The following is a 20,648-nucleotide window of genomic DNA, read 5'->3' as shown; positions in this document are numbered from 1 at the left end:
ACATGTTGTACGAGTCACGGACGCAGCCTTTTTTTTCTACGATGTTCACTTTTGCATGTTCTGGCAGGATCGCCAGTTCGTCACCGATTTCTTTTTCATTACTGATATACCTGACCATCTTTCTGGGTCTTTTTTTCTTTTCTCTCTATACTTTCACTTCCATTGTGGATTTGTCTCATTCAATACGAACATTTTTTTCTATCCGAATAATTTGTATTCCAATACAATTACCATAAAATACTAGTAGCACCGGTTTTATTATGATGTGCGATCTTCCCCGCGCTCTTAGCGGTAGCCCCTTCCGGTGGAGCCGAGGACAAGTTTTCTTTTTTTGCCCCTGGCGACATCATACATATATCACTTAGAAGTGGATGTACATTCTACGTTGCATCTCAGTACAACGTAGCTGGAATGGAACATCAGATAAGCATTGTGTGATATCATGGATATATGTACAGTACATATGTAGAAAACAGAGCATTCCTACAAGGCAAGGTATCCATTTCCATATATAGCCCAGTGGGTCCAGGGTCTCACACCTCAAAACGGGTTAGGGCTAGGGGTTCAACACGTGAAGTATAAGAAGCGGGTACAATCTCCGTACATTACACAAGTTACAAGATAGACAAGATATACATTCATCTTGCACTCGGAATCAGTAGAGGTTGCAATCGGCAAACCTCCGATGCAGATCCCCAACACTGTCTTGCTTACGTCCAAATATGCTTGCATATCAGAAATCCGAAAAAGGGGGTTCAGACGTCTAGAACGGATCGCCGGGGCAGGCTTACTAAAAGAAAAAACACCAAAAAAACAACAAACTTGGATAATAACGAATCGTGTCACGCCATTGCGGATCCAATCCTAGTTCCTAGTATACAACGTAGCTTGTACGGAGTACTGATAAGTATATTTCTCACACCGCTGATATCCAGCAGTCTATCCCTCTCTGCCGCAGATCATCCCCTATTTTGTCCAATTCATGTGGATAATATGACTGGCCCTGAAGCCGGAGTTCCCACCTACCCATACAATCCATAGTAGGGCTTGTACTATATCCACTAATCGATCTCGAAGCAAAAGTCTCAGAGAATGAGCCCTGCGACGACAAACTCCCACAACTATCCTCATCCGAGCTACTGCTTCCAGCTAGCTCGTCAAACCTATACCCACCCCGGGACCCATCCATCCTGCTCCTGCTACTAGTACTGGTAGCTCTATCCCCATCCCAATTCCACCGCCTACTAACCGGCCTCACGACCAACCCAGTCAACGGCTCTAAAAACCCTACCAATTTCCCAGCTCCTTCGCTAAACCACGTACTGTTCAAGACAAGCACGAAGCTTCGTAGTGCATTAATTTGCACCAGAGCCCCGCACGTCTCTTGCCATTGCGCCCGGCCCGCGGAGACGTACACCGCGCGCACGGAGTCTTTGCTTGGGAGCCAGTGGCCCGGGAATGACCAGCGGAGTTCGACGGCGCGGATTGACCGCCAGTGTTCTAATGGGATGGTCGGGAAGAGGTAGGGGAGAGACCAGGGGTTGCTGAACTCGAAAGTGGGGAGGGTGTAAAGCATGGCGATGGATTCGTGATATCTATCTCGGTGTCAGATTGAGTCTGGCGAGTGTTGCCGGGCGGTAAGATGATTGGAGACAGGTACGGATAGGCGTGAAGGTATGACTGTCTCAATGGGACGTTATGGGGTTGGGTTGGGGTGGTCTTGGCCATACATCTGCCGACATGTCAACGCCAGACCTAGTAGCATAACCTTATTTCTGCTTCGTGCGAGATCGCCCTCTTTCGCCGGCTGCGGGATGCCGGTGCCATGGCAAATGTCGCAGAACTGGTCGCTGTTCCGACGTGCGTGGTGCTTCGATGATGTTTCGGTCCCTTTGTGGAGCGGACTCGGACATACTACGTGCCCGAGTCGCTGCTGGCTGCGCTGGATTATGTGTATTCGTTGACCTCCTAGTACATATTCCCAGATCATGAGGCGAAGCTCCGGTGATAGCCGTGCGAGAAGGCGGCTCTGTGGCTGTGCTTGGGGGGCTTGTATGCTTTGGCTGCGGAGAAGAGGAGGAGGCTTGTTGCCTTTTCAGGAAAAATTTTAGAGTCGCGTGATTTGCAACGACCATGATATTGGCAGCAGAAAGGTGAGGTCAAGGGCGTTGCTTACTCTGAAATCGTTGAGCCAATACATCCTCCCATGAAAACACGCCGGGTTTCATACGGGTCATTGTGAAGGATTAGGTTATCCCCGCAACAATAAACATTCACAGTAGAAAGATAGCATTGACGGAACTCGTTTCCTAAATAGTGTCAACACAAATGACCTGCTGATCAGGCCCATTGGGCACAATTCTAGGCACAGCTTGCATGGAGTTCCCGTCGATCCGAACGGTCAGAGCCAAGGGGTTGAGAAATATGATCAAGCAGGCATATTGTATCCCTCGGATAGTGATAAAAGAGTCGGTGAAGGAGGGGAGAGATAAAGAAAGCCCCAACTCATAGCTGACTCGGTAGCTATCTGCCAATTTCCCAAGTGTAAAAGATAAGCAAAGAGGGCAAAAATAATAGATCGGTTCCGGATAAGTTTCAAAATAGCCAAGGCACATCGGGTCAATACTTCAGTTTGATTGATGAAATCGGGTCTAAATCTAGTAAACATCGTACCTATCCTACAACCAACGCTAATCCGATAACTGCAAATGCCCGCATTTATTTTGCTATCTTCTAAATCGTACCTTAAATACCTCACCTCCCCGCCCATTCTCTAAGTCGCGCTAGCACTGCTAGCCCCCAGGGTATTCGTTGGACACGCAACCTGCAATCCTTGCGACAACATGGTCAGCCCATCCGGCTGAAGCTGATCGATAGCGGCCTCTGCCGGCAGAGTGCCCACATAAGCGTTAAAATTGTAAATGCCGCAGGGGCACGTATCAGTGATATCCCTCAAGCTAGTCCCACTCAAAGAATCAACTGTCTTTCCGCCACGAGTAACCTTGAAGCTTTGCGCACCCACACCCATCGGCACCGAATGCGACCATACTCCTGGACTTGCTTCGAGAGTAACGCTAATGTCCCCAGATTGCACTTCCACCGTTGCGGGCTCCTTCAGCATAGTGACGAGGAACACTTCATCAGCCATGGTATCGGCCCCGTCCGGTCGGCCGCGGAAGAAATTACCGCTGGAGTTGTTGGGGTTGCCTTGCATCGTTGTATCGGTTGCGTCACAGTCCACGTCCTTGGGGGTCGGTCGATACCAGTAGACTAGCTTTTCTTCATCGAGGAATTCGATCGGGAACTTTGAGCCAGCTTTGTAGGCAGCGATGAAGGGCTTGGCCATATCAAGCCAGCCGTTGTGTGGCCTATCTCTACGTTAGTTGGTGTTTTGGCTTCGTGTAGATATTCTCTGCTTACATGTCCATCACCCATTTGGAGGCACCGTCGTCTGTGTGCGGTGATGATAACGGGCCGACATAGTGCGACTCGCCATAGTCGTTCCAGGTGATGATCTCCACGAAGCGAGGACTCTCCTGTAGAATCTCTCTCCACCGGTTATACCAGAGAAGGTCAGAAGGGAACACCCAGTTTTTGCTGTAGGAGACCTCGCTGCCGAAATGCGTCGAGAACCAAGGCGACACCGCTATTTTCCAATCAGCAAAGATGCAAAAAAAATAATAAAAAAATATCATAGACAATTCAAACCACTCACGCGCAATATAAGGCTTCCCATCAAGAGCCGCCTTGTAAGTATTATCGCCACTTGAGACAGAAAGCTGCTTCGCGAGAGTTGGAGCTTTGTTATTTCCATCATTGCTCCAAGCAACCCAGTTCAGGGCAGCTTCTACATCGCCGAAATCACCCTGGCCAGGGTGGAAGTTTGGCGCAAAAAAGACGTTGCAGCCAGCAGCAGATCTAATTGCACTAATGTCGACACCATCGCCGGTGAAGGAAGACACAAATACCTTTCCGTCGACCATGAGTTGCGCAGGGAGATTGGCGTACTTTGCAACTTTCGCGCCAACTTCGCTACCCTGGCTGGCACTCCACCAGTTGAAGTCGAAAGAGATGAATACTTTCATGTCGTTGTCAGCTGCGGATTGGTAGGCATAAGCCAGCTGGGTGTCGGTGTAAGCATCGGTGCCGATGTTCAATGCAAAGGCATCAATGCCTGCAGCTTTTGCACGCTTCATGTCATCGTCATAATCGCTAGCGTTTTGACGGTTGCTGACGATACCCATCTATGTAAGCTTAGTATATTGGCTTCACAATCCCACATAATTAGGGTGTCGGTGTCAATGTCTTACCATGAAATGACAGAATACCAGTCTGTTTCCATGATTTTCATCAGATGCGGAGGCCATTTCGGTAGTTTTTGCGTAGTCGACCGGAAGGGGAGAAGCTGTAATGAAGGGAAGAAGGCCAACCAGGGCCATGAAAAGATGTTGGAAGAGCATGACTTAAGCGGTGAAGAAGTCCTAGTGCCAGCCAAGGAAAATCTTCACACTATGAAGTAAGTTGGTTAAAGGAATGTAGGAAAGGAAAGGGTATCTGGCTTAATGAATGACCAGAACCGATGTTTGCATGCTTGGGATAAAGAGAAGGAAAACAAAATATAGCGAGATCAGGGTCATCATATAGTTTGTGCTCTTAGCATCTGTTTTACAATAGCGCATTGTCTACATTTAAACTCACACTTTATCTGTGACATGAGCTAATAGACAATACGAAGCCCTGGGGGCCCTAGAAGAATAAGCCGCAAGGAAAATTCCGACATCATGCCGATCCAGTCGCTACAATGCCACCTGTAAGACGAGGATACTCGGCGCTAAAGGACTGACTAGGCCAAGAAGACCAAAGACCCATACAGTTGGGCTCATGATGACAGAGTCTCAGGGGCAAAGGCGTAGACAAAGACAGATACCGGATGTGATTCGAGTACAGGATTGGTCCCGAGCAATGCCTTCACTAGCCCAGCGGCTAATTTAAGGGACTGGGCTGTTTTACGTTTTGGCTTTTTTTGTATGATTAGAATGGCTGTATATGTAATCTTAAATAGAGTGAATGATCAGTCCAGTTAGTTAGTTACCAATGAGAAACTGGAAAGACTATCAAGGATGGTTAATTGTGGGTTGGATTGTCGCAAATTACTTTCCCCATTCACCAACTTACCATAAAGAAAAACCCTGTTTGAAGTCTCCTATTGAAGCAACCTGAACAGCGCAATAAAGAGATCGTTCTATTTACAAAGCACAAGGAGAGACTTTGAACAATCGACTGGGGGGTCTTGGCCTTAATTTGTTGATGTTTGAAACATCCGATCCTCGATTCAGCCTTATCTACGGAGGTATCCGAACGGAGTAGAAGTTGAGATCCTCTTTGCTCGAGCCCTTGAATTTGATATATTCTTTTAGCTGGTGTCCCTTGCTTAGTTATATAATATGTAATCTATCTATGTATTTATCTTTTTCATTTTTACAAAATTGTCCAGAGTTTGGGAGTTTCTCGCTCAATGTGGCATAGCCGTGTAGGTCTAGGTAGCAGTGCAACTCCAGCCTAACTGTATGTTATGGCATATATCTAGGCCTTTAGTTTTCGCGCTACTGTGCATTCTACAGAAGGGACCTATTGGTTTTGGACGGACACGCGACCTTGACAGTTGTATTGAACAGTCATAGTTCATTTCTTAGTAGCAAGGCTATGAGGCATTAAGTTATACTTGCTGTATTTGCTGTTTCTAACAGTTGCAAGGCTGACTGAGGATGTTCGAGACCCAAGGCAAGCAGGGTGGTCCTGCTATCAACGGTGGTCGCCTTAGAGCACCGCAAACGCAGAGACATAGCTAACTGAGCTGTCATTGACTTCTTTCACGTCCGAACTGCGCTCATATCGCAAAAAGTAGAAGCGCCCTTGCTTGTCAACCGGCAGACTTGCTGTGACAACTTCCAAGGCCGCCATGATTACTCCAATTGGATGCCGCCCGCATACCGTGTTACCTGTGCGATCAATCACGTCGAGGAAAGATTTTGCAGAGCCTGTCGTGATAGCAGCCATGGTCGCAATATCAAATGCTGAGATACTTTCGTGAATGGCAGGGTCACGGCTCGAGATACGATCGCGTTGCCGCAAAGCATGACCAGCTGATACCATCTCGATATTCTGATCGACGCTGCTGGTATCTGTTCCCGGCTGCGGGAGTGCATCACTAGACAAAGGGAGTTGTGGTCCTGGCTTGGGGGCCTGCGGAACGTAATATGTGTAGCGGAACCGTGAACCCCAGTGACAAAAGTCTGAACTGATAACGAAGGCGTTGGACGGGTCAGCTAGGTAAGGGGCTAGAAGGGTGCCAAAGGCTTGTTCTGTTGCGGCCGATGTGTTTCCAACCATGATTGGGACTAGAAGTGGGTATTCAGAGGTCGCAGTATCTGGGAATTGTAGTTGTAGCAAGCGGTGGATGTAGGGTAGGTGCATCTCGATACTGTGCTCATCCTCATCGACAGAGCGCGACATAAGTGTGAAGCTAACCTTTGATCCATCATATCTGGTTGCCTGTGTTTCGAAGAGCTGGCTAATCAGCTCGGTGTCTAGTGGGAGGGGTTCATCGGACAGAGGGGTGCGGTAGGAAGTCAATGTTGGTAGAGCCAGCGTGGAAAGTGAAACATGATGAGATGGCCCCAATATAAAGATCCTCTTGCTAATTTCTGAAGTTAGAGAGAAATTTGTTATTAAGGACTTGAGAAATAAGCTCACGCTTTAGAGATATCCAGTGCCTTGTAGGCGTAGGCTGCACATGGTCCGGAATACGAATAACCCGCATGCCTGCTCATTTAATAAATCTTTGAGTCTTTTCATTTGGAGGGTATCATGGAAGTCTCAGACGTACGGTGCGATGATCACTCTAGCTCCAGGAGTTGGTAGCAAGCCGACCTTCTCCATGGTGTCCGGTACCTGCGCCAGCCAGCCATCTAGCTGACGGCCCAAAGTGCGAGCACTATCTGAGTACCATGATCCAGAGTGAGAGGCGTGCCGGGACGCCATATCTGGAGTAATTTGGAGTTGAAAGTGGGTGATGGTATTTTGAAGATCTCTATGTGAGGAGAAGTGGGGGTTGCCTCGTCATGGTGGAGCAGACCGTTCAACGGCATCCCGAGGCAATTTCAAACACGATTATATACATGGTTTGTAACTTTATATGTAAACTGGAGAAACTACATATGTATAGATGGTCTCATCTAAGATTATTTATTTCTTAGAATATTTCGATACTATCATATAATTATGCAGTTATTAATTGTCGTGGTGCTTCTCACTATTGATAATTTCTTCCTAATATAAGAATTGGGTTGAGCTATTTGCTTTATGCTGAGCGATCGATTGGCTTTAGATAGCAAGACCGGCCGAATTCTGGATTTGAACACATATCATCTATGTTTGTACAAGGTACATATGTATGCATGTCTCAGATGTACAACTTTCATGGGTAGTCCTGGATACCGAAAGAATGGGCAGTAAGCTATATAAACCTCAAAACATGTGAAAATCAACATTACAGTATTAATACCACCAAACCAAGAGTAGGATTAGTGCAATTCGAATAGCTATCAAATACTATAAGCTTGAGATTAGAGTGATGTTCTGAGGAATTAGGGGAGTACAATGATGGTACTATAATCAAAAGTACATATTACCTGTTTAGGCCTAGCGTGTCCAGAATGCAACGCGAACGTAAATGACGCGCGCAACATTGAAATTGCACTCCAGTCCTTAACTTTCAATTTTAATTCCTCATTTCCTCAATTACACACCTGTTCCAATTCCACAGCTTTATATACGCGTTCAACAATTCGGCCGCCGTCAAAATCTCTCACAATGTCCCTCAAGCGGAAAGCTTCGTTCTCGGCTCTCCCAAACAGCCCGTCAGTTCCGGCCCCAAGCGATTGGGGTATGATAGTCGATGGCAACACACACCTACATAGCAGGACACGAAAGCGCTTCAGAGATGATCGACCATGTGAGAATATCATACACCGTGAGTATTTTCTCTCAGACCTAGAGCTCTCCCCCTGGGTCGCATTGCTAGGCAACCCTGCTGACAGCTTCCAGAAAACACATTACGATGGATTTACTCTGCGCAAAAGCAGCAACCTACAGCAACCACCGAAATGGACGCAATGGACTCAGAGCCGACCATTGAACCTCATGAGGTCGATCCTCGGCAGCAAACATTAGATCGCTTCTTCAAACCACCCAAGCAACAATTGTCGTTCCGGCCATCCCGCGAAGCTCTGGCACCTCGTGCGAATGAAACTGCACTGGCACAGGATGATATTATGCGGCAACAGGCATTTAATAAAATGAATACGATAGCGAGCACGAGCACGAGTGTGAGCAACAGCCCTGGTTACAACCAGACGAGCCCTGATGTGGATATGAACATGGACATGGACAGCGGAAGTGGCAGTGATGGGTCAGATCAGATGCCCAATAATTGGGCAGGCGATATGTCGTGGATGTAGCTCGGTGGCACGGGCGTGCTCGTCATCAGCCGGCTTCAGCGCTAATTTTGTTGGAAAGGCTCTTCCTTTTCTTTCTTTCGTGATACCTATTGGGTTATTTAGATAAGATTTTATAGGCTGACTATCTCGCCTTGGGTTTCTTTTCTCGGTCAGAATTGCGGGCGTTGTTTCTGGCGTTTCTAGCTTTTTGGAATACTTGGAAGCTTATATAGGCTCTGACTTCCAATGAACATATATAGTCAAAACGTTAGCTTAGTATTATACTCTGTTGCCTGACGTGATCTATGATTTAACCTTGACCCAGTATGATTATAGCAAACAATGGCTTTTATAGAGCTATTGCGGATTTTAGCGCAATGGCCGTTATAATCAACCCCGCTAATTTGATTTGCGGCCTCAGACTCGACGACAAGTTGTTTGCCCACCTCTGAACACCGTTTCTTTCTCAATCAACATAAATTGATGGAAATCCCAGGCCTGTAGTGCCTCTTCCATTAGCACAGTCCCATATATTGTGTCGTCTGAATCTATCGTTTCCTCCTGTATCGCCGCCCCTTTCAGCTCAGCTACTCTCAAACCTCAATTCCCCGCACATTGGAAGTCCACGGTCGTGGCTGCTGATACGAAGAACCAACCACAATGGAAGAAAACCAGGCCGTTCAATACTTGGAGAGCCTTTTGGGTCGTACCATGCGGATACACACAACAGATACTCGAATGTTTATTGGACTATTCAAGTGCACCGATGCTGTAAGTGGACATCTTTTCGGTTATGCGCTACATAGGCTACAGTGAGCGATACTGACCAAAGACTATCAACAGGATCGGAACATTATCCTCGCCAACTCATTTGAATATCGTATGCCCACCACAGCTTCCGTACAAGCCGCTGTGAAAGAAAAGGATGCGTGGGGAGAAGGATCCGAAGGGAAAGCCACAACTGTCAAGGTGAACATGACGCACCGGCTGATAGGTCTAATCGTGATTCCTGGACGACACATCACGAAAATAGAGCTGGAGTAAACTTTACTTTGGTTCCATATCGACCTCGTATCCACTCGTTCACAAGACCTTGAGATTCTACTTGATTGCCCTGTTCGATCGAATGAAGAACCCGGCTCTACTGCCCCGCTACACCAGGCAGCACAGCTAGATGACCACACATTGCGCCCAGCCATGCTAGATACTGCCGGAAAGGCCCGTTCTCTGCCCTATGCTCATGTTCACAGTCCCTGCTTTCACGCCAGGACAGGGATTGGACGTGGGGTTGCCAAGGGCTTTCTTGCAGACTCTGGCGTTTGCTGCTCCTCCATCAGCGTGGCACGGGGGTCGCTGCAACTGCATCACAGCATCTCAAGTGGCTTGGCCGGCAGGTCTGCTCTGCCAAGCGGAATCATTTGTGGTACTGGCTCCGGGCTACCAGGGGTAGATGGAGGGGTAAAAGGCGGTGTCTTCGCCACAGAGATGCCTTGGCGTGCAGGATAGTTGCTTGCGTGCAGCACCAAGGTCATCTGTGGCTCTGTCTGCATCCTCGACCTGATCATGTGGTTGCATCTTGTTATCAACAACCTCCACTGGCGCCTACGTGCACAGTAAGCTTACCTGCTAAGGCGTGACATACGTGTAACTTTGTGATGTATCTACCTTGAAACGTGGAGTCGTTGAGTCAGTGAATGCTGCACTTTATCTCTGTTCCTTCTGATAGGAGAAAAACGGCGGGGTCCAAGCTTCAGGTTTCTCCCTTATTCAATGTCCGGGTAGGCTCGGAAAAGATGCTCATGGTGTCCGACTGGCTCCTTCAATTTATATGTGTCTTTTCCAAAAGGTGACCGGCCCAAACTTCAACCTAGATGCATGTAGACAGCAATGCGTCGCTTATTGGCGCTAATCGTGGAGTTTCGAAAGAATTAAAGGATTTGCCTCTTTGATTTGAAAACAAGAAGGATACGGAAGTGAGAAAAACAAGGATATTATTCAACAAGAGGGCAAAATGTAAGGCCTTTAAAAAAGCTCAACAAGAAGCTTCAGATGAAAACTAATACTTTACAGTTACTATGAGGCTTTCGATATTAGTAGATCCTTTAACAATGGACCCCACTTTGGCACACAAAGCTGACAGCCTCGGTATGCACCTCTCGATATCCTAACTATCTTATGGGTAGTTAGATGTAATGTAATTTCTAAATAGAGCAAACTCAGCACAAAAAAGAGGAGGAAAAACGAATGTGAAAAGAAAAGATAAAGTTTTTATCGAGCTCATGAAACCATATAAAGCTAAACCCATCAAATCCATGAGGTTTAACTAAAAATATCAAAGTCCAGACCTCCTAAATCAGGCAGCTCTCTTTGTGTATAGCTCGGGCCGACAGTTGATCCGGACAGATATCCCCGAATCGAGACCACCATAGCCAAGTGAAGATCTCGTGGTACCCACGAAGTACCTTCTGACTGTATTAGCGGTGGCGGAGTACTTTCACCTACAAACCCCCATTTCTTGAATCCCTCACCCCTCTCGATTTTTCCTCTATTCTTGCTTTTTTGTCTTTCATCCTTCAACTTAAGAGTTCCTGTCAACTATCCTCTTGAGGTGAGTCCATTTCCGTGGGGTTGTCCGCCTGCGGCCCTTGTGGATAATTACCACACCCGTTCGCACCCCCGTACATAATGACGCATTACCCACCTGGGCATTCCCAAATATTCTCCATCCAAGGTCTCCCTTGCTTCTTTTCCTCCTCTTCAAAACCTCCACATGCCACCTGGGATTCTGCGGAGATTCTCAGCCCTGCAATCCATCTCGTGCCCAGAAGCTAACCCACTGTAGGAGAGCTTGCCGCCTCGGAGCTCCCGCCTCCCACTTACCCTTTAGCTTTTCCACTTTGCAAAAAAAATTCCCTTTCCCCTACCTGCACCAACTATCTGGTGTGCCAATATTGTCACTTCGAAATTGACTTCGCTCCTCCATCGTCGTAAATCGTGCTCACGTCTTGCACTTGCCCCGTGTTCACATTTCCGACCAGGTGGATAAAGTCAAGAAACATTCGCCAAATCGATTCTGGAATTTTTTGGCAGGGTCGCACCAGGTTTTAATATACCAAGGAGCTTCGGCCAAGACATTCCAGCACAACAGGGGTTTCTCGGCGTAACAGTTGGAGTATCGTTCGTGCGATCATCCTAATCCAAGCTTGGCACTTATCCGAGTCTTGCAATCATGGGCCAGTCGCATTCCAAGGGCAACGCCTCCGGCGACCCTCTGCAGTCCTATCCTTCGTTCTCCAAATCCGACACCAAGGAGTCCCTCCGCTCGTTCCGCGGATCGATCCGATCGAAGATCCCTGGCGCCCGCAGCTCCGACAGCCCTCGGGGCTCTACCACCGCTCTCTCCCGGACTGAATCCCAGACAGATAAATCCGATGCTGGATCGCTCAAATCAGCCGGAAGCCGCCCTGGCTCCAACGCCGGCCTCCCTCAAACTCCTGGCTCCGAGAACGAGTCACAAGCGGCTTCACCCCAGCCCCCACCGTCCCCCTCGCTCTCCTCCAGCTTGCAGAGAGGCCACAAAGATGTGAATGCGATGCAGGAGAGTGGCGAGGTTGACCATGTTTCCGAAGGTCCCCTCACCGGCGGCCCCCCAACCGGAGTTGCCCCGGCTGTGGGTGAATCGATCTTGGTCAAGCGCGAGAATCAACTGAACCCGATCCTGGACTTCATCTTGAATGCTCCCCTGGAGACCTCCAGTTCTCCCGGAATGGGCATGGGAGCTTTGAAATCAATTGATCTGGACGACATGATCTCCCGACTCCTGGACGCTGGCTATTCCACCAAGGTCACCAAGACCGTTTGCCTGAAGAATGCGGAAATCACCGCTATTTGTACTGCTGCCCGTGAGCTCTTCCTGTCGCAACCCGCCCTGCTGGAGCTTTCGGCACCCGTAAAGATTGTGGGCGATGTGCACGGTCAATATACCGATCTCATTCGCCTATTCGAGATGTGTGGATTCCCTCCTGCATCGAACTACCTTTTCCTAGGCGATTATGTCGACCGTGGAAAACAAAGTCTGGAGACAATCCTCCTGCTCATGTGCTATAAGCTGAAGTATCCCGAGAACTTCTTCCTGCTTCGAGGCAATCACGAGTGCGCCAACGTTACCCGTGTATATGGTTTCTATGACGAATGTAAGCGCCGTTGCAACATCAAGGTCTGGAAGACCTTCATTGATACATTCAACTGTCTCCCTATCGCTGCAATTGTTGCGGGCAAGATTTTCTGTGTCCACGGTGGTCTCTCGCCCAGTCTTTCTCACATGGACGATATCCGTGGCATTGCTCGCCCAACTGATGTCCCCGATTATGGTTTGTTGAACGATCTCCTGTGGAGTGATCCTGCAGACATGGAAGAAGACTGGGAACCCAACGAACGTGGTGTCAGTTACTGCTTCGGAAAGAAAGTGATCATGAACTTCTTGCAACGCCACGACTTTGATCTGGTTTGTCGTGCTCACATGGTGGTCGAGGATGGCTATGAGTTCTACCAAGATCGCATTCTGGTCACCGTTTTCTCTGCACCCAACGTAAGTTAAATCCAAATTTTTCACCTGAGAGTCCACTAACATCGCCTAGTATTGCGGTGAATTCGATAATTGGGGAGCCATTATGTCAGTCTCTGGTGAACTTCTTTGCTCCTTCGAACTTTTGAAACCCCTGGATTCGACTGCCCTGAAGAACCATATCAAGAAAGGCCGAAACAAGCGCAACAGCATGCTGAACAGTCCTGTAAGCTCCCCTTGCTTTTCGAATTTCCTGCCAAGTGATTGCCATTGCACCGTGCAACGCTGCAAAACCCTCCCCAAGCAGATCACGCAGGCCGTGTGTTAACTCAATCGCTAACGAATTTCATTCCAGCCCGCGGCGGTATCGGCCCAAAGCTTCTAATCACATCGATTGTTCTACCCGTGAAATTGAAATCAACTTCCGCTATATGTCATCATGGCCTTACCTACTCTTACGGCCGTTGACTACAAACTAATATGTCTCTCACTCCACTCATAGAGTGATAGCCTGTCCATTGTTTGAATGTGGCTGGGTTACCAAACTTACTCTGCAACGGTTCTCGCACCAACTCGCGGACCAATCGTCCCGGTATGGATGCCCAAATTGGGACTTGGCGCAGAATCGAACCGGATTGATCTCACCGGTCCGCACATGTGAGCCTTTGTGGCACCATATACGCCCAGACCCGCAGGTCTCGACTCGATCGACTTGATGGAAGGACTTACAAGACGGAGGACAATGTGGAATCTATAGGCCACTTCATTGTTGCCCAACCAGTCTCCTGGTCGCAGCGCAGACACTTCACGTCGAAGCGTATAGACTTATGCCACTTTCTGCGGCTCCCACCGTGTCCTCGCTATGTTAACATAGCAGGGGTATCAAGCCTCTAAAGTGGTTACAATGGCATTCTCTTGCATGTATCTAATCTTCACTCTCTTATCCCAATTAAACGGTGTTACTTGGGCATCATTGAAGCTTCTTTGTTCTTGCATCTCGAGTAAACACCAGTCAGTAGTCGTGAACCGGGCCACATTGTGGTAGTACTCAACGTCGATCTATCGAGATCGATTCCACTTAGTACAGCCATGCGGGGGGATTATCTGCTCTCCGAGCAGCCTGCATATAGGAGAGAGTGATCAGACTCCGCGGGCAATACCAAGGCCCACACCGCTACTACCAAGTGTCCTGGTGACCTCCAAAGTCTATCACTAATAGCCAGACACGGGAAGATCTTATCTTTGAGTAAAGAAGATCTTGAAATGGCCCATTGCACCTCTGGCCAAATTGCACATGTGGATTTATGCCCATCCGGCAATTTTCCCGACAACCCACGGCAGCTCGCCCGGCTTCAAACCGACACGTTCATGCGCGTATGCAGTGGTCCGTGTAATAATTTTATAATGTGGCTCAGATAACAGATAAAGAAATCTTGCAGGAACCAATGACACTGTACATCTTAAGCCATGCATTATCTACGTCTAGATTTCTATAGAATGTTATTCTAGCCTCTTGCTGATCCTCCCCGAAAACCGAAGGCGTACCGACATCTAGTCAAGCATGTCTCAAAGTACCAAATTGGAGAAACGTTGGTTGATCAAGTATCTTCACGATCAATCTTCCTTTTTACTATTTTCCCCCTGCAGTTGCCGCAAGCCTCCAGCTGAACGAGCAACAGACTGAACCTGAACCCTAACCCTCGCCGCAAAAGGATTAGGATCCGTGTTCTGGTCCAAATTTCCCAATGCATGATTGACATCACGATGCTTTGCTTCATCAGCACGCACATATAGCAACAGAGAGCGCATACAGCGCTGACCTTCTGGCATCTGCCAGTACTTGACAGCCATTTCAGGAGCTTGCAAGCTGTCCCATGCGGGCAGATGGCCGTCCTCTAGGTCCTGGATTGCCTTCGAGTATGTGATGACAGCTTCTTCCTCTAGATACCCAACAAAACGATGGCATATCTGCGGCGAGATGAGGTATGCGAGCGAGAACCCGCTGAAGAATACCCACTGTGCGCCGAGGACCATGAAGCGCATTGCTGGGCCGGGCTTGGCAAGCTTGAGGAAGGTGAGGAGGTGCATTCGTTCGTTGTACGCTTCCTCAAGAAGTGTTTCTATCCTGTATAAGGTGAGATGGCTGAATATATTTTGTTTTGCCTAGTCTGAGGGCTTGAGTGGCTGCTTACCATCCGTTGTCTCTTCTCATTCGACGAATGCTTTTGAGGTGGCGGAGCATTCCTGCTACCATGCCTGGCACGCCGGCTACACTCTCCAAGAAGACGAATCTCGTGATCCATTTCTCTTCGGTCATGATGTGGCTTTTGGAAAGGTTGCTGCTGTTGGTGGGGGTTCGGTATCCGGAGATAACGTCCATTCCCCAGCGGAGTATGCGCACAGTTCCGAGAGCGACTTTATCTTGCCAGGTATGGGCTTTCCGGTGGGCGGTTCGGACGGCAAGGATCTGTTCTTTCGTGTATCTGGTCAAGTGAAATCGCATGTTAGAGGTTTGTGTGTTCGAATATTTGAAGCAGCAATGACAAGGTTGTCTATGCGATAGGAACATTCGTATTAACTCACATAGGGTGCGTCCATGATGACTTCTGGCCTATATGGGTGCCTGTTGTATGTTGGCGCTTGCTGTGCGCAAAGGCTAGCACGCCATTGCTATATTGGTACTGCTTTGTACATAGTCCAATGCCTGTTCTAAGAATCGTAGGGCACTGAGGACGTGTTGGTGAAAAGGCAAGGCGAGCCATGCATATTTGGAAATTCATTGTGCCAAGCAAGATAAATCAGAACACTTGCCAACAGAATGCACCGGGAATCAGAGGAAGAGGAGCGATTTACACGCAATGCTTTTTGTTCCTTGAATGGAGTAGTAACAACCGCGAGACTCCTTCGCCTTTTATGTTACGGGAGTTCTGTTTCCTACAATGCAGAACGCAGACTATGAGTCAATCGAAATTAATGTTGAGATGAGATGTTCTACAATATACAGTGTAAGCTAGATAATAGTGTCAACAAATATAAATAAGATTGAAGATGGTTACCGCAAGGAGAAGTTGGCGGCTTTCTAAACCCTAAACACCCGATTTCATCCGATATAGCCTCAAGCAGAGATGCCCCGTCTTTGTGACTCATGAAAAGACAACTATTGTCTATTTCTAGGCTTTGAAGAACTCGTAAATTACTTGTAATGACACCAAACTGGTTTGTACGTACCTCGCAGGTCTCATATATTGCAATATATTGCAATATAGATCGGAAACCACCAAGCTGAGGACAGTAAACTTGAGCTTCAACGAAGTAGTAATAATGTAGATTTCAGTTGTCCACAGATTCCAAGGTTGATTTTTGCAAGCCCACAATGTATTTAGTGGGTTAGGTGGACTAGACTCATAAATCGTGCTTGTAATGATGGCAGGTGCATCATCCATTAAAGCTAACTAGTTATCTGGTGCTTTGCCAAGAATCACTTAATGGATTGGAGGAAATTCATACCCATATTCCAGCATTTAAAGCACCCAAGTACGATCAAATCACTATTGATGTATCTTATCTCAGTTTTTAAGTCCTAGTGCATGTGTCTATGACCAATTGGATCGTGTTTATGGGAGTGTTGCGAGTTGACCAAGTCTCAGCGAGAAAGCAAGGCCAAGGGACTCAAAAGATTCAAATCAACAAAATTGACCACATTGTTCCAATGAATAAGGAAAAATTGATGTCGCTGTGATCGGTGAAATTAAAAGCTGGTAAAAGCTGGTGAAAATCCGCATTGAAAGCGAATGTTAACGCTGTATACGACATGGCTGAGAGGCAATCTTTCCAATTGGTGGTATATATACAATAATATTGAAGATAATTCACTACTTATGTATCTTGTTTATGTAGAGCGATGAGTTGTGCCTAAGTGATCTTGATCTCTAGTATGTAGCTAAAGAAGGCCCTCACGGCCTTCCTAATACAATGAAGTGATGAGATAAGAGAGAACAAACAAACAAAAGGCTTTCTACACCCTAAGACAACGTAGAAAATAAAGTGCTTATACACAAATCCACTATCGCTATGAAAAGATTCAGTGAAAAAATAGACCCAAGATACCTTTCTTGGTATCAAAAAAAATTATAATATTGATCTTTACCCTTACAGAAGTCATGTATCATACACTTTTAACAACTGTTTTGCCCAAGCGAGATGGGGGAAATGCTAAGGATCTGGAAGAAAGTATCAAAAGCACGGATTCGACGGGTCATAGAAACCCGACAGCAAGACAGAGAACACATGATCGGACCACAATGATTCATGCATGAATATTGAGAAGTGTATCACCACAACACATAAATTAGCCCATCTTTCCGGTGTTATAGCACAAATAGATGCCATCGGGAAGCAGACCGTTGATAAAATGGACAAGGAACCCCGCCTCCGGCCACGCTTCCGTGCAAACCACACGCCAACATATTTTGTGGAACACCAATGGAAACACCCTCTAGATCCATTCTCCGGGTTTGGTTGCAGTTTTGGGGAGTACATGACCAACTGAAACAATAACCAACCCCGCATGGCAGAGTTTATCACTTATCGAAGGCATCGGGCGCCTGCCCGATATACTGCCTGGCTCTATGCGACAGAAACAACAATGAAGAATAAGAAAGCTGGCTCTGGCCCCAGGCTTGATGCTAGGATCAGTCCAATGTCGAACCATTTATCGCAGAAATGGGTCCCATACTTCCCAGAAAGCCGTTAACTGCCCTCACTAGGCGCAGCTTACCAGGCAATCTGAATATTTCTACATCATTGCGCTCTACTTCGACTCTGCAAGCACAAGCACAAGCACAGCTGAAGACAGCCCCAAGCCCCTCCTTGCCTCCCCTCTCTATTGTGCCGGCCCGCATCTTGCTCAGATCGTTGCTAGTCTCTACGATCTCATCGAAAAGATACCTCCTCATTCCCGCCCTTTCGATGATGTCCTTCCTATCCAAGCCTGGCAGAAGTTGGCTATTTGATGTCGATCGAAACCCTATTCTCCATGGAGTCCTAAAGAAGACATTCTACGAACAATTCTGTGCTGGTGAGAATGGAACAGAGTGCAGATCTACGATTCGAGAGTTGAAGAACATGGGCTTCCATGGTGTGATCCTGACATATGCGAAAGAGACCGTTTTTGACCACAGCACTGGATCTCAGCATGGTCTTGGTATTGCCGAGCTCAAAAGCGAGAGCGGGGATGTTTCTATCGATGCGGCGGTTCTCCGATGCCCCAGCATTGAGGCATGGCGGGAAGGAACACTTAAGACGATTGATATGACAGAGGAGGAGGACTACCTCGCAGTAAAGTACGTGATTAAATCCACCAAATTTTTGGTTGGCAACTGACTGACAGTTTCCAAGACTTACTGGTGCTGGTCCTAAAGTTACTGATGCCTTTTTCGCTGGAGATTTACCTCCCCAGCAGATGATTGATGCATTGAATGAAATATGTACGAAGGCCAAAAACAAAAGAGTTCGCATCCTTGTAGACGCTGAATCCTGGCGTTTCCAAAAGGGTATTGCGCGTGTGACCTTGGATCTTATGCGCAAATACAACCGTGACGGCTACGCCACTGTCTACAACACCTATCAGGCCTACCTCAAGAGCACACCAACAAGATTGGCCAAAGATCTTGCGGCAGCAAAAGACGATAAGTTCACACTGGGACTGAAGGTCGTAAGGGGCGCATACATGGCCTCGGATGAGCGATCCCTCATTCATGACACCAAGGAAGACACCGATAACGCATACAATATGATTGCCCAGGGGGCATTGAGAAGAAACATTGGAGAGTTTGGAGACAAAGGCAGCCGTGCTTTCCCCTTGGTGAACCTTTTCCTGGCAAGTCACAATAAAGAAAGTGTAGTGAGTGCGCACAATTTGCACAAACAACGTGTTAAGTCCGGATTGCCTACCGTTCCTGTGCGATTTGCTCAACTCCACGGCATGTCGGATGAGGTTAGCTTTTCGTTGCTTGGAATGAACGATGGTGATGGAACACCAGAAGTTTACAAGTGCTCAACCTGGGGAGGATTGGGTGAATGCCTGGCCTATCTTCTCCGTCGGGCAATTGAGAATCGGGATGCTGTTCAACGGACGGATAGCGAATATCAGGCGCTGAAGAAAGAGGCTTTCCGGAGATGCAAGTCCGCTTTTTCTCTTTCGACATCTTCATAGCCTACATAACTATTAGCCGGAAAGACTTCATGAATCCCAACCTGTCTCAGCATCGTAAACTTTATCAGCGAAAGCATATTTGGAATTAATTGGTATTCAATGTAAATGAACTTGATGGTATTTGGATTATATATTGCTGAATATCTCAAACCCAGCCCCCAACCATTGGTGCATGGCATTGTAGACAAATATGGCAGTGTAATGTTCTTCCCACAACTGCAAGTGAGGCAATTTCCAAGCTGGACATCGATGTAGACTCTAGTAGATGTAAATATTTTGCTCGGCAATTATCAGTCGGCAGCATGCTCCGCAAGGGCGTAGCATCCCCATCACGAGCAATTGCATGAAAAAACAAGGCCTATCTCGGGCTGTTCTCATCAATCTCTTTTTTTGGAAAAGACACCGTTCTGTCGATTTTACACCTGATCCAGCGTGAAGATTTTCTGGGGTTATGACAGCGAGGATCTATCTTGATTTGGTAGAGATCTACAATGTACATTTCACCCAAGAACACTGTCTCGCATGGATACATGCTAAATCAAGCGAATATTCCGGGAATATACAGCCATGAACTGCAGTCTATTTCTCCTTTTTGCCATTAATTTCAGAGTAAGATATTCTGAGGGTATATGCAGGCTCATCACAATGGCCGTACAGTTTAGGGCTCACCGCAATGATGACGTGATGCTGCTAGGGAGGACAAGACCTTCCTTCCACTCATGTTATGTTTTACAGACATTCTCTCAAGGCATTGAGACATGCATATGGAGAATTGGCGATGATAAGGGATGATCAAAGTGCCAAATAGAAAAGAAGAGCATGCGAAGTAAACTCGGTGATTGTATTGGGTGAAGCTTAGGTGCACCAAGTGAGGTATAGGCATGCAGAAATCAGACGATAGGCCCAAAAAACGTGTAAACACCAAGGTTTTATTGACTCGGAAGCTCGGATCACCGCCATGTGCGTTCATTGGCAAGGCACCGCCGAAAACAATACTATCCTGCACAATACTGTAATTTTTGGAATCAGCTGATATCGAAAAAGAAATGGCTCAACGTATCGATATCAACGAGAATAATCAACCTTTATTTACAACTGAAAGAGCTAAGGGAGCTACTTCAAAGGATGCTAGAAAAAAAGACATTGAAGACCAGTAGCAAGAATACATATAGTTATGTGGACGGCACACATGAAGACGACGACGGCGGGGACTTTTTACTGTCGCTAGACTTTCTCAATGCAGCAACGTAATACTTGATGTACCATGCAATCATCAGCTAATAAGGAGGGGAAGTGGATTTTGTCTGAGGGATGAAGGTGGGCAAAATGACTTGTATAGCCAATCGATGAAACGGAAAGTAATCGCGGAGGT

General features: G+C 47.2%; 10 protein-coding genes across 10 annotated transcripts; 4 read left to right on the top strand and 6 right to left on the bottom strand.

Annotated features, from left to right (window-relative positions):
• Positions 1 to 1,163: 1,163 nt before the first annotated feature.
• N7529_005694 (uncharacterized protein) lies at positions 1,164 to 1,576 on the bottom strand (the record flags this gene model as incomplete). The annotated part of the gene is made up of 2 exons (XM_057241221.1): positions 1,164 to 1,199; positions 1,250 to 1,576. 2 exons carry the CDS (start codon positions 1,574 to 1,576, stop codon positions 1,164 to 1,166), a joined length of 363 nt encoding a protein of 120 aa, XP_057096580.1.
• Positions 1,577 to 1,696: 120 nt separating this feature from the next.
• Positions 1,697 to 2,237, bottom strand: N7529_005693 (uncharacterized protein; the record flags this gene model as incomplete). Its single annotated transcript, XM_057241220.1, has 2 exons — positions 1,697 to 2,091; positions 2,177 to 2,237. 2 exons carry the CDS (start codon positions 2,235 to 2,237, stop codon positions 1,697 to 1,699), a joined length of 456 nt encoding a protein of 151 aa, XP_057096579.1.
• Positions 2,238 to 2,773: 536 nt separating this feature from the next.
• On the bottom strand, positions 2,774 to 4,244 carry N7529_005692 (glycoside hydrolase family 71 protein; the record flags this gene model as incomplete). Its single annotated transcript, XM_057241219.1, has 3 exons — positions 2,774 to 3,368; positions 3,421 to 3,646; positions 3,716 to 4,244. The coding sequence occupies 3 exons, from the start codon at positions 4,242 to 4,244 to the stop codon at positions 2,774 to 2,776; spliced, it is 1,350 nt and encodes a 449-aa protein (XP_057096578.1).
• A 1,573-nt stretch (positions 4,245 to 5,817) lies between these two features.
• N7529_005691 (protein MEMO1) lies at positions 5,818 to 7,041 on the bottom strand (the record flags this gene model as incomplete). The annotated part of the gene is made up of 3 exons (XM_057241218.1): positions 5,818 to 6,697; positions 6,754 to 6,822; positions 6,887 to 7,041. 3 exons carry the CDS (start codon positions 7,039 to 7,041, stop codon positions 5,818 to 5,820), a joined length of 1,104 nt encoding a protein of 367 aa, XP_057096577.1.
• Positions 7,042 to 7,872: 831 nt separating this feature from the next.
• On the top strand, positions 7,873 to 8,519 carry N7529_005690 (uncharacterized protein; the record flags this gene model as incomplete). Its single annotated transcript, XM_057241217.1, has 2 exons — positions 7,873 to 8,032; positions 8,107 to 8,519. The coding sequence occupies 2 exons, from the start codon at positions 7,873 to 7,875 to the stop codon at positions 8,517 to 8,519; spliced, it is 573 nt and encodes a 190-aa protein (XP_057096576.1).
• Positions 8,520 to 9,158: 639 nt separating this feature from the next.
• On the top strand, positions 9,159 to 9,542 carry N7529_005689 (LSM domain-containing protein; the record flags this gene model as incomplete). The annotated part of the gene is made up of 2 exons (XM_057241216.1): positions 9,159 to 9,269; positions 9,342 to 9,542. The coding sequence occupies 2 exons, from the start codon at positions 9,159 to 9,161 to the stop codon at positions 9,540 to 9,542; spliced, it is 312 nt and encodes a 103-aa protein (XP_057096575.1).
• A 320-nt stretch (positions 9,543 to 9,862) lies between these two features.
• On the bottom strand, positions 9,863 to 10,138 carry N7529_005688 (uncharacterized protein; the record flags this gene model as incomplete). Its single annotated transcript, XM_057241215.1, has 2 exons — positions 9,863 to 10,055; positions 10,122 to 10,138. 2 exons carry the CDS (start codon positions 10,136 to 10,138, stop codon positions 9,863 to 9,865), a joined length of 210 nt encoding a protein of 69 aa, XP_057096574.1.
• A 1,589-nt stretch (positions 10,139 to 11,727) lies between these two features.
• On the top strand, positions 11,728 to 13,447 carry phzA (putative serine/threonine protein phosphatase; the record flags this gene model as incomplete). Its single annotated transcript, XM_057241214.1, has 3 exons — positions 11,728 to 13,086; positions 13,136 to 13,288; positions 13,418 to 13,447. The coding sequence occupies 3 exons, from the start codon at positions 11,728 to 11,730 to the stop codon at positions 13,445 to 13,447; spliced, it is 1,542 nt and encodes a 513-aa protein (XP_057096573.1).
• Positions 13,448 to 14,676: 1,229 nt separating this feature from the next.
• On the bottom strand, positions 14,677 to 15,565 carry N7529_005686 (alternative oxidase; the record flags this gene model as incomplete). Its single annotated transcript, XM_057241213.1, has 2 exons — positions 14,677 to 15,187; positions 15,255 to 15,565. 2 exons carry the CDS (start codon positions 15,563 to 15,565, stop codon positions 14,677 to 14,679), a joined length of 822 nt encoding a protein of 273 aa, XP_057096572.1.
• A 2,219-nt stretch (positions 15,566 to 17,784) lies between these two features.
• On the top strand, positions 17,785 to 19,276 carry N7529_005685 (proline dehydrogenase family protein; the record flags this gene model as incomplete). Its single annotated transcript, XM_057241212.1, has 2 exons — positions 17,785 to 18,404; positions 18,460 to 19,276. 2 exons carry the CDS (start codon positions 17,785 to 17,787, stop codon positions 19,274 to 19,276), a joined length of 1,437 nt encoding a protein of 478 aa, XP_057096571.1.
• Positions 19,277 to 20,648: the final 1,372 nt, after the last annotated feature.

Source organism: Penicillium soppii (genome assembly GCF_028829465.1).
Source record: "Penicillium soppii strain IBT 18220 chromosome Unknown utg000005l, whole genome shotgun sequence".
In the NCBI taxonomy this organism is placed as follows: domain Eukaryota; kingdom Fungi; phylum Ascomycota; class Eurotiomycetes; order Eurotiales; family Aspergillaceae; genus Penicillium; species Penicillium soppii.
The sequence above is the reverse complement of the archived record's forward strand: the minus strand, read 5'-3'. Positions and strand labels throughout refer to the sequence as shown.